This window comes from Mustela nivalis (assembly GCF_964662115.1).
Source record: "Mustela nivalis genome assembly, chromosome: 12".
Lineage (NCBI taxonomy): Eukaryota > Metazoa > Chordata > Mammalia > Carnivora > Mustelidae > Mustela > Mustela nivalis.
Genome location: NC_139031.1, coordinates 104446806 through 104459193, shown reverse-complemented (window position 1 = coordinate 104459193; position 12388 = coordinate 104446806). Strand labels below are relative to the sequence as shown.

The window sequence follows — 12388 nt, the reverse complement described above, 5'->3', positions numbered from 1 at the left end:
ATTTATTTGTCAGAGAGAGAGAGGGAGCGAGAGCGAGCACAGGCAGACAGAGTGGCAGGCAGAGACAGAGGGAGAAGCAGGCTCCCTGCCGAGCAAGGAGCCTGATGTGGGACTTGATCCCAGGACGATGGGATCATGGCCTGAGCCGAAGGCAGCTGCTTAACCAACTGAGCCACCCAGGTGTCCCCCTATTTCATTTTCTGTGGTTCTTGATCCTTCCCCAAAATTCTCACAGGCCTCCGCAGCTGGCACAGAGTCCACTCCCATAACTATAATCCCTGTCCCATACTCTCACCTCCATCATACATCATACATACCTGATAAAACCCCACCTTGGTAAAAACCCAAACCGCTGTCCACCCTCCGTCTGCCCCTGGCAGCTGAAGGTGGTTGATGAGAAAAGCAACGATGCTGGAAGCTTTCACATTAAGTTTTTTTTTTAAGATTTTATTTATTTATTTGACAGAGAGAGATCACAGTAGGAGAGAGGAAGGGAAGAGATCACAGAGAGAGGAAGGGAAGCAGGCCCACTGCTGTGCAGAGAGCCCGATGTGGGACTAGATTCAAGGACCCTGAGATCATGATCTGAGCCGAAGGTAGCGGCTTAACGCACTGAGCCACCCAGGCGCCCCTTTCACATTAAATTCTCAGCCACAAATCCAAGTATGTTTCTCTGACTGACAGAATCTCCACACTTCTCATGAAATATTTTGACTATTTCACATCTTTCCTCCAACCTTAAGCCAGGGCTTCTCAACACTGGCCACCCTTTTAAATCACCTGGAAGATTTTAAAACACAGGAGTGCCCACCTCCAGAGGATCTGATCTAATTGGTGTAGAACCAATTAGATTAATATCCAACTAGGTTCTGGATATAAATGTGCTTTTAAAATTCTCCCAGTGATTCTAATGTACAGCCATTTTGTTCAGAGTGAGAATTGAACACCTTCCATCAGATACAGCTGATGACCGAACATTCTGATGACTTCACTGAGAAAAGTAAATTGAGGGCACCTGGGTGGCTTCAGCTCAGATCCTGGTCTCAGGGTCTCGGGCTCTTGCATCAGGCTCTCTGCTCAGCAGGAAACCTGCTTCTCCCTCTCCCTCTGCCTGCCTCTCTGCCTTCTTGTGATCTCTCTCTCTCTTTTTCCGTGTCAAATAAATAAATGAATAAAATATTTTAAAAAAAGACAGAAAAACAAACTGGGTGGGTGTGTAGGTGGCTAAGTGTTTAAGCGTGTGAATCTTGGCTCATGTCATGAGCTCAGGGTTATAAAATTGAGCCCCACGTGAGGCTCCATTCTCAGCGGGGAATCTGATTGAGATTCTCTCCCTCTCCTTCTGTCTCTTCCCCCTGCATGTGTATGCTCCTGCTCTCTCTCTCTCTCTCTCTGTCAAATAAATCTTGAATAGAAAAATCGGTAAGGAAAGAAGACCCACAGAATCCCACTAAGTTTACCTGGGTGGAACCCTTACTCCAATCCCTTCTGAGTGAGGACAAGCCCCTCCACTTGGGGTTTCTTCTCATTTCCCTGATCTCTGAGTATGAATGTGCTCCAGGACCCAACCTCAAACTTCTCCTCTGTCTACACTGAGTCCTTGGTGACTGTCCCTCTTCTACCATCTATCTCCTGATGACTCCACATCTCCACCTCCAGTCCAGACCTGGATTTTGAGCTTTCTTCCACTGCCTGCTTTCCAGATCTACCTAGATGAGTTAAACCCAACATGTTCAAAACCAAGCTCTTATTCTTCTCGAGCTCTGCTGGTCTTGCAATAGCTCAAACAGGAAACTGTAGAGTCATTCTTGATTCATCTCTTTCTTTCACTGCCCACGTTTAATTCTTTGGTAGAAGCTGTGTATTCTATCTTCAAAATATATTCTAAATCTGACCAGTTCTCCATATTTCAGTTACTCCCACTGTGGTCCAAAACACCGTCTTCTATGAGTTATTGTAATAGTCTCCTATCTGGTCTTCTGGATTCCATCTTTGCTCTGTTCTAGTTTATTTTCCACTCAGCAGTTAAAGCAATCCGTTTAAGACAAAAGTCAGACCTTGTTATTTCTCTGCTCTAAGATCTCCAATGGCTCCCCACTTCACTCAATACAAAATTCAGTCTTACAAAATTTAACACTCAACTTCCTTCTCAATTTATCTCCTACCTCTTCACTCAGCTGTCTCTGCCTCCGCTCACCAGCCTCCTTAGTGTTTAACAGAGTACAGCAAGTTCGTGCCTTTCTTGGGGGGTTGCACTTGTTTCCTCTTCTTAAATGTACCCGTCTTGTTCTCTGAATCCACTCAAGGATCTGCCAATGTCTTCTTATCAGAGTAATCTCCCCTAACTGCACACACAGCCAGCACCAGCACCATCACAATCAACATAGTTTCTGTCCCTCTCTACTTTTGACTTCTTATCAACAGCTGACATATTATATATTTATTTATTTACTGTCTGTTCTCTCTCTTCTATTTGAATGCATGTGCTATAAAAATGGTATTTGTAGGGGTTTTTTTTCCTGATTTACTCTGTGTTCAGAAGAGGATTTGATACATAATACTCAGTACATAATTGTTGAACGAATGAATGAATGAATCAATGGAAATATCAGGTTATCTCAATCATAAGAGAGATTTCTCTCAAGCATTTTCTATAGTATTGCCCTATTTCATTCTCTGCATCTCTGGGTTGATTAGTAGATAAAATCATCATGTAAAATCAGTTTGAGCAAGGTTGGATCCTTAAGCTTCTATGTCACCTAGGACTCCAAATGTCACGGTGTACCATGCACATTTGCCTCCAGCCTTCTCCCCCATATTTTGGTCATGGTTCAGCAGCTGTGGCATCGTTCAGCTTTCTTTTCCCCTCCCCTGTCTCAGTTCCAGGAGGTCCTCCTTGGCTTTGGGCCCCCTCCTTGTGGGTGATGAAGGCAATGTAGGGAGAGGCAGCAGCTTCCCTGACTCACCCGTGCTTTCTCTATTCATACTGATCCAGTAATGCATAGCCTGTGCAGTACAGGGCTGGCCAGGTCAGTCTCTGCCACCTTAGGTTCTCATTTTTGTTCCCTGCGGCAGCTTGGCCATTTGCAAAATCAGAAATTGTAAAAGTACAAACAGGAGACAATATGCCATATTTTATGGATTTTTAAGATGCCCCTCCCCTCCCATTTTCTTTCACATCTCCAATGTCAGGAATTGTCTTATAGTTGGGGCTGAGCAGGTGGAAGTCCCTATAAAGTTACCACAGCTTGACCCTGTGCCATGTGGTTACTGCTCCTAGGGCACAACTGATCATCTACATCCCTTGGCATGCCAAGCCACAGGCCTTTTGAGGACCATTTAAAGAAAGAAAATAAACTGGTTATTATATGAAAATCTCAGATAAGCAAAAGAAAAAAGAAAAAGAGAAATCCTACCAGCATCAAACCAAGCAGAATGGAGGGGTGGCAATTTGGATGACCTCAGAATACTTTTATAAGAAGTGTAGCATGCAAAACAATCTTGAGAAAGGAGAACAAAGCTGGAGGTATCAGTTTCTTGGATTTCAAGATATACTACAAAGTTATAGTAATCAAAACATTAGGGTACTGGGAGAAAATATACGCATAAATCAATGGAAACAGGATAGAGAGCCCAGAAATAAATCCACAATTATATGGTCAATTAATCTTTGAAAAAGGAGGCAAGTATATGTAACAGAAGAAAGTCTCCTCAAAAACAGTGTTGGGAAAACTGGAGAGCCATTTGCAAAAGAATGAAACTAGACCACATTCTTTTACCATACATGTAAAGAAACTCAAAATGGATCAAAGATCTAAATGTGAAGTGTGAGGTGTGCCTGTCTTGCTCAGCCTTTACAGCATGTGACTCTTATTCTTGAGGCTGTGAGTTTAGGTCCCACATTCAGTGTAAAGCTTACTTAAAAAAAAAAAAATTAAATGAATAAATGAGAGCCCTGAAACCATAAAACTCCTAAAAGACAATAAGCAGTAATCACTTGGAGATTGGTTTTAGCAACATTATTTGTGGGTATGTCTGCTTAGGCAAGGGAAACAAGAACAAAAATAAATTATTAAGACTACAACAAAATAAAAAGCTTTTGCACAGTAAGGGAAACCCGCAACAAAACCAAAAGGGAACCTACAGAATGGGAGAAGACAGTGGTGAATGATAAATAAAATAAAGAATTAATAACCAAAATATGTAAAGAACACACACACACACACACACCAAACCCCCAAAAAACCCAAACCCCAACATATAATCCAATTGAAAAATGGGCAGAGGACTTAATAGACATTTTTCCAAAAAATACATACAGACACCCAATAGACATGTGAAAAGATGCTCAATATCACTCATCATCAGGAAAATAAAATCAAAACCACAGGGAGATCTATCACCTTATACTTGTCAGAATGGCTAGTATTAAAAAGACAAGAAAGAACAAGTGTTGGCCAGGATGTGGAGAAAAAGGAACCTCTACATTTTTAGTGGGAATGTAAATTGGTGCAACAACTGTGGAAAACAGTATGGAGGTTCCTCAAAAAATTAAAAATAGATTTACCATATGCTTTAGTAATTCTAGTACTTGATATTTACCCAAAGGAAATAAAAACACTTGATTCAAAAAGATATATGCCCTCCTAGGTTTTCTGCAGCACTATTTATAATAGTCAGTATATGGAAGCAGTTCAGGTGTTTATCAGTAGATGAATGGGTAAAGATATGGTGTATATAGATATATAATGGAATATTATCCAGCTATAAAAAAGAATGAGATCTTGCTATTTGTGACAATATGGCTGGATCTAGAAGGTATTAGGTTAAGAGAAATAAGTCAGACCGAGAAAGGCAAATACCATATGATTTCACTTCATTTTTTTTTTCTTTTTAAGATTTTATTTATTTATTTGAAAGAGAGAGAGATCACAAGTAGGCAGAGAGACAGGCAGAGAGGCAGGTGAAGCAGGGTCCCCACCGAGCAGAGAGCCCGACTCGGGGCTCGATTCCAGGAACATGGTATCATGACCTGAGCCAAAGGCAGAGGCTTTAACCCACTAAGCCACCCAGGGGCCCCTCTAATTTCACGTCTATATGGAATATAAAAAAAGAAACAAGTGAACAGACAAAAAAAAAAAAAACCAGAAATAGACTCTTAAATACAAAGAACAAACTGGTGGTTATGGGAGGGAAGGTGGATGGGGGATGGGTGAAATAGGTGAAGGGGATTAAGAGGTATAAATTTCCTGTTATAAAATAAATAAAATAATTTCTTGTTCTCATCTGGAGATGAAAAGTACAGCATTGGGAATACAGCCAATGATATTATAATAAGTTTATATGGTGACGTGATGATATACTTACTGTGGTGATCACTGAGTAATGTATAGAATTGTCAAATTACTATGTTGTACAACTGAAACTAATTTAACATTGAATGTCAGGTATATGTCTAATAATAATTTTTTAAGTGCAGCATGACAAAAGCTCTGGGTGGCTCAGAGGAACATATTGTGAGAAAAATCTGGGCACTGAAATCTCTCAGTTAGAAAGTAAATAAAAGTAGTGAGATTCTTAATGTGAGGTTTGGAAAAACGTTAACCAAAATTTTAACTTTTATTTTATGTATGCATTAAGGCCATATGTAATAAAAATCTGTCTAAATACTTACCAAAGAGCTTTTTGAATACATTTAAATTAAAATATTAATGAAAAGAAAACATTGTATCATAGTTTGAATGGTAGCATTTTTTGTTTCTTATTAAACTATACCAGGAAAGGAGGCCAAGACTCAATGAAATATACCTATTATCCCCAGTTTCACAAGAGCATGAACCTCTCTGGCTTAACAAAGCCTAAGGAATCTACTACAGAAATGGGTTGTTCTTACTACCCTGGAGCCTTTTGTGCAGACTATGAACCAAAAGCTCAATATTAATTATAATTAATCTTAAAATTAATTATATTACAAAGTTGTATTATTTGGAAGATGTGTTTAAATGACTCAAAGTTAAAAGATCTCAGTATAATGCTGGTTCTATAATTATCCTCCCAGAAAACATTACTTGTAAAACTTAATGATGTAGAACCATAATCATAGCATCGAGTAGGAGGTTGCCAAGCAGATGGAAAAGTTTTTTGGTTTTTGTTTTCCAGTTGTTTTCTTCCCTTTCCTCCCCTCCTTTCACAAGGAGAATCAGCCACCTGTTTTTAAAGGCTGAAGTATTTTTACTGTTCTTGGTCGGAAACATTTGTTTAAACAAAGTAGCACTTGGTTGCTAAACCCTTGATTCTAAATGGACATAGCCATCTCATTTTTGTTGGGCCAGGGTTTGGATAACAATTTGATTTCCCAGTCTGTTTCTTTTGTGACCATATAATCCTCTCCCAGTGTTGCATGCTCTGTGAGCTACAAGCACTTGAGAGCTCATAAGCACAAAGACTCTAAGGTTTCTTTGGGATTAGCACCATACAAATGCAGATTTGGCACAATGGAAGACTGATTCCATCCTTGTAACTGTTACTACTCTACTTCCTGCTTCCTCTGGGTAGCAAAGCAAGCCACTGTTTTTAAAATACTTACTTTAGCTGCTGACTTTTCATTGGCTGCCTGGAGAAGAGAAGGAGTTCTTGCCTATGTATTTCAGTGTTTTGATCCCTTTCAATTATTTTTTAAAATATATGTCATTAAATTTTACAGGAGTATTAGAGAATTCCTAATTGCAGAATTTGAACTTGAGCTACGCAATCTTACTTTTCGTCTTTAATCTATGTGTCAATGACCTTTTTAAGTCTGATTACCTGTATGAACTCTCTTCAGAATCTTGCGCTGGTTAACACAGTATAGAGAAGTGCTGGAAACCAGTTCTTTTCTGTGACACAATTCTTCCAACGGAGTTGAAATGCTTTGCAAAGAATTGCACGTATATCACCCAATTCATATACAAAGCAATGTCATGTGAATCCTTTCCTTTTTATATATCATCTTTCAGTGATGATCAGGAATTCATGCTGGTACAGAGACTCTGGTTTGGGAGGAGGAAACAGGGGCTTGCGAGGGGAGGGCGAGAGCAGAAGCTGCTCACCTGCTGTTAGAACAACCTTAGCTGGTGGTACCAACATCTTCACCCTTTATGCATCTGCATCCTTTATGCATGAAATAGCAATATGCCTTTCCCTTTCGTGTAATCCTTATTTAGTTAATACCCAGTAGGATTTGCAAGCCCTTCACATCTCTGTGGATTTATTTTATTTCAGAGTGCAAGTGACTTTATGGCCCAATTACCATCATTGTGACTTATTGCATTATTGTTGGGAGGGAGAGAGGAGCAAGAAACGCCTGATCACGTGTATCATCATCAATGGAATGAGTGCCATGCACTCCTGGCCAAGGCAGAGGGATGGATGAAACCTTTCTGATCTATTGTTTATCAGAACACTGAAGCCTGGGTGATTGTGCCGTACTTTAACAGACAAGTGTGTCAAATGTATGGGTGAAGATGTTGCAGTGGTGGTGTTAGAGTAATTAATATTTGGAAGGTAATGAATATTTTGAGTTTAAAGATGTCAAAGGTCAAAGACGGAAGGAATGACTAAGATCGGATGTTGACCCCCTGAAATTACAGGGGTATTGAAGCGAGACTGAGTCACCACCTGACCCCAGGAATGAACCAGCGAGGAGGGCTCCTTATTAGAGCAAGGCTCACGGGAGCCAGATAGCCCTTGTGCTTGCAAGAGCTCAAGGTACAGCCGGCTGTGGAGCACCGAAGCAGCAGCAGCCACAGCAGCCACGGGAATCGTGACCCTCAGGCCCAGCGTCTACCTTGAATTTCCGCAGCGCCTGTTTCAGAACCACCGGGGCGGACAGCTCCCGGCCGCCGCCGGCGCCGACTGCGGAAGGGGACCGAGAGCGCGGGCTTCACGCTCCGTGAGCCGGCTGGGGCGGCGGGAAGACCGGCTGCGTCCCCCCCCCAACCCCCGACACCCACTGGGTTCCTCCCTTCCCCCTGCGGGGCCGCGCGGGGCCTGCGGGTGGCCGACCCGGGCCACACGTCCCGCAGGCGAGGAAGCAACCGGCCGCCCTCCCCCCTGCCGCCACCGCCGCCGCAGCTGCTCTCCTCGCCCCGCTCCGCCGAGGGGTGTGGGGCGTGCCCCGCGCGGGCCCCGCCCCGGACTGCTCCCCATTGGCCGCCGGGCGGGCCTCAGGTGCGAGGAGGCGGGTCCGTCTCTGGCGGCTCGCGCCCGGGAAGGTCGGCCAGGGAGCGCGGGGTGCGGCGGGAGGGCGCGCGGGGACGCAGCGGGCGCCTAGGAGACGCAGCGGCGGCGGTAGCGGCGGCACCTGGGCCCGGCCGCAGCTCCTGCCTCCCGCCCTCGCGCCCTGCGTCCCTCCGCGGCCTGCAGCCTGCGCCGCCCGAGCTCCGAGGGCGCTTCCTCAGGCGCTGGGCCCGAGGCGGCCAAGATGGCGGGCCGGCCGGGCGTGGGGCGGCAGGCGCTGTGCTGCGGGCTGCGCTGGCGGGGGGGCGGCGGGCCCGGTGCCCGGCGCGTGCGGCTGGGAGGCGCTCTGGGGGGCGGGCACGCGGGCGGCGGCCGGGGCCATGGTCCAGGTCGGCGGGAGCGCGCGGACGAGGGCGCCGGCGCTGCTCGAGGCGGCCCTCGCGCGCCACGAGAGCCTGCACATCTGGGACGAAGTGTTCGGCGAGTCCGGCCGGACAGCGGCGGGAGCGCCTTCTACAGCACGTCCGCCGCCTCGCGCTCCTCCTCCGCCGCCTCCTCGGACGCCGAACACGAGCGCCCCGGCCCCCCGCTGCCTCCCGACGTCCCCGAAGGGCAGGAGTCCGACGAGGACGAGGCCAGCGCGGGTTGGAGTGCCACGCTGCGGGACCGCCCGCCCCCGCGCTTCGTGGACACTGGCGGTAAGGCGCGGCCCGCGGGTGCGGGGGCTGCCTGGGGAGGCGTGAGCGCGGGGCTGGGAGAACTCCAGACGCTCCGCGGGCCGGCTGCTTGAGGGCGGCTTTTCGGTCAGCACACAGATGGGGCCCTGGCAGCGGGGATTTGAAGTGCGAGAATCAATCTGGTTGCGTGGTGGTGGTTGGTGGGGGCCGCTCCGACTTCCCCTCGGATGGAGAGGATGAGGCGGAGGCCCAGGTGGCACCCTGCCGCTGGCAAGGACCCAAGGGGGGGGGCCTTCCCTCCCTTGCTGGGAGTGTCCAACCCAGTCACAGCTGTGGGGTTGTTGTTAGGGGTGCATTTGAGTTAGGTTCCTAAAGCCCGATGCAGCTTGTGTGTGTGTGTGTCTGTGTCTGTGTGTGTTTGTTGCGGGTGGGGGGTACGTAAATCGTTTTGTGTGGATGGCCCCAGAGCAGGGTTACCCAGGTGCCAGGGGTGGGGCAGCCAGCCTTTGGAGGGAGGCCTAGTGCGAGCCGGGACGTCTTCACTGGCTCGTGTTTTCTCCAGTGAATCTGACCAACTTTGTCCATCCCTTTCAGGATCACTTGCTGAGAGCAGAGAAGAGTGAGAGGACCAGTTATCAGCGTTAAGCTGTCTTCTCTCGCTCCAGAAGGCACTTGTGTGTTCTGCTTACCGACACGGTCATGGTCAAGCCCCTGATATCTGGAGGTCGCAGGCCTGCTGGTGGTTGTGGCTGCTTGAAATCCTCCTTTACTGCCTACTTTTTGGGAAGGTAATTCTGACACGTCTCTGCTTAGCCTGCAGAAGCTCTGCGGCCTCTGCCCTCTGGGAGAGGTGGAGACCAGCCAGCAGTCCCACCTGTCCCCTGATGCTTTCTGTTCCTTGCTCGACAGCCTACTGTGGTAGGCCCTTGTTTCTGCACACCATTTTCCTGTGTTGAAGAGTGTGCAACCAGTGTTGTGGAGGACCAGGGAGTGGCCATACTGGACCCAATGCCGCTCTCCCTGTGGCTCTCCATGATTGTTGTTCAACCATAAGAGGGCAGGCCAAAGGGAACCCTGGCTGGTGCCTGGGCTAGGATCTGGACCTTGTGCCACAGCCTGCTGGTAGGCTGATTGGGTTGGCTGGACTCTCTCAGCAGGGAGTGGTCTGCAGACCTCCCACAGACAGGCTGCAGTGTGGACACCCTGAGCTACAGCTGGACTCTAGGGTCCGAGTCAACTGTGCTGTGTTTTGGAATGGGTGAATTTAACATATTCTCATTTAGGCTTCAGTTCAGAGTTTGGGAATTTTGAAAGTCACATCACCCTGCATAATCCTTTTAAAGCCCATACATTTCCCAGAATGTCATAAGGGTTTCCAGCCCCAGATGGCTGTTTTCCATTCAATTAGCTCTTTAAGAATTGTACATACCCAGAGCTCTGGTTTGGCAGACTTGATGCTGTGAGTGCTGTGATCCAGTTTTTGATCTTGGAACATGAGAGACATGTCCTCTTGTTTCCCTCCCTCTCTGGGGAAAATAGGGGAATCGTGTTAGCTTAAGCCTGGTTATGACTAAGAGCCCATGAGTGTTGGTCTGAGAAGGATGAGCGCACCTAAATACATTTTCAAGCAATATTATGTTTCTCAGTAACCTATACTTGGGAGAAATTCTGCATCAGAGCAATTTAGTCTAGCCACTGTGGCACTTAAATGGTCATGAAGTTCAGGATCATTTGTCATTTAGCATCAGGTTCAAATTCTGCTTCCTTTGGATGTGCACTGAGCTCACATCTGGACCTGAGAATCACAGGCAGGCAGGTGCTTTAACCAAAGACATTAAGTGGTTATTGGATGGTATTTATACCCAATTTTGTTTTCTGGTTTTTTGTGGAAGCTTGCTTTTAAAATCCAGCCCTAATGAAGAATTTCCTTTTCTTCTTGAAACAGTCTTTCCCTGTGGGAAATTCAGGGTGGTGGCGGAAGGGTGAGGTGGATGGTTTATTAAGCATGAGTTCAGATGGCCTGGAACAATGGGATATGATTTATGGGGCCTGGAAATAGATGCCGGGCAGAGAAAACCCTTGTGCCCTGCGGTGGGGGGAGTAGAGATGGACGGGTTTGGTAAGAGTGAGAGCTGCACCCTGGCCAGTCTGAGAGCAGAGAGGCTCAGGCTCTGAGGTTTATTAAAGTGTCAAATATAACCCCACTTTAGGAAGGCAGCTTGGGCCTGTCTTCCATCTTTGTTCCCTGGTTCACTGACAGACGTCAGCGGGCCGGTGGGGTAGGAAAGGGTGGCAAACAGGATGGTGGCATTTGGATCTGTGATCAACCCTCGAATAGGAAAATCCGTAGCAGAAATGGCTGTTGCTGCTAGAAGCAGATGAGGAAAGCAAAGGACTTAGGGAACAGGTTTCATGCCTGCCTTCTGCTGCAAAAGCGTGTGTGTGTGTGTGTGTGTGTAGATAAGTGAATGTGTATGTGTGCATAGGTGTCTTACACATAAATATGTATTGCTTGTGCTGGATTGGGCTGGTTGCGGATTTTGGTTTTGGTTTTAAATTAGAGATCACAGGTGCTGTCTAGGAGTCCCGCTGATGCCCTAGAGTCCCTGCGCCAGAGAGAGGCATCGGCACTGGGCACCCCTGAGCTTGGATCTGCATCTGGAGTGCAGTAGGGAGGCACCTGGTGCCCAGCCGAGGGGAGGAGGGCAGGGAGGCAGAGGTGTTTCTGTGGTTCAGGTTGAGACTAGTCCACGAACAGCTCTTCTAGTCTTCCAGTCTTCCCAGATTCTTCCTTCTGTTCTGTCCACACATTTAGCTTCCTGGATCAGGCGCTCCAGAAGTGCAGCCAGCAGATAGGAGTGGAGGTACCCTCTCTCCCCCTTCCCTCTCCTCCCTGGCTTCTGGTTGTGCCTGGAGATATGGGCCCCCTTGAGGTGATTTAAATACAAAGATCATGCTTGCCCTGCTGCCTCTTAAACCCTGTCTGAAGGGAGGGTCAGCTTGGAAGCTGGAGATGCGTGCTGGGACCCCAGGGTCCAGAACCTTCTCCTGATCAGACTTACAGCTCTCCCTCTAAAATAACCCCTTCAAGCTGTCAGCCTCACCTGCCCACTGTGTAAATAACTGACACAGCAGCACAACAGGCGGGCTCACTCCTTGGAAGCAGCACGAAATTCAGGATGGCTGGTTTCCGGGCTTCTGCCCTTCTCATTTCCCATTCTGAGCAGTCTTGTGACTCGTTTCCTCTGAGGAGGCAAAGGAACAGGCAGATTCCCAGATGCCCAGGGGCCCCTCTGTGTTTGGCTTTGTCAGTGGTTCCTTTGCCGTGGCTGGCTGCATTCTGAGCTGTTTGCTTTTTCTCTTAGAGGCTGGACATCCTAAGAGTTTTTTTTTTTTCTGTGTACCGTGTCAGCAACCCTCGGTAATCATTCAGCAGGGAGGTGTGACCTTGAGAAGCTGAAGACGACCGTAGGCCTTAGGAAATTAACACGGTT

The 12388-nt window shown here is 47.2% G+C and overlaps 1 protein-coding gene across 1 annotated transcript in view; it reads left to right on the top strand.

Annotated features, from left to right (window-relative positions):
* Positions 1 to 408: 408 nt before the first annotated feature.
* The window catches only part of LOC309845811 (uncharacterized protein), a gene marked incomplete at its 5' end in the record, with an annotated part of 31732 nt that continues 19752 nt past the window's right edge, over positions 409 to 12388 (top strand). Inside the window, 2 exons of the mRNA XM_082694142.1 lie at positions 409 to 430; positions 8559 to 8915. Of these exons, the coding sequence (XP_082550268.1) occupies positions 409 to 430; positions 8559 to 8915 (379 nt within the window). The remainder of the gene's footprint in view (positions 431 to 8558; positions 8916 to 12388) is intronic.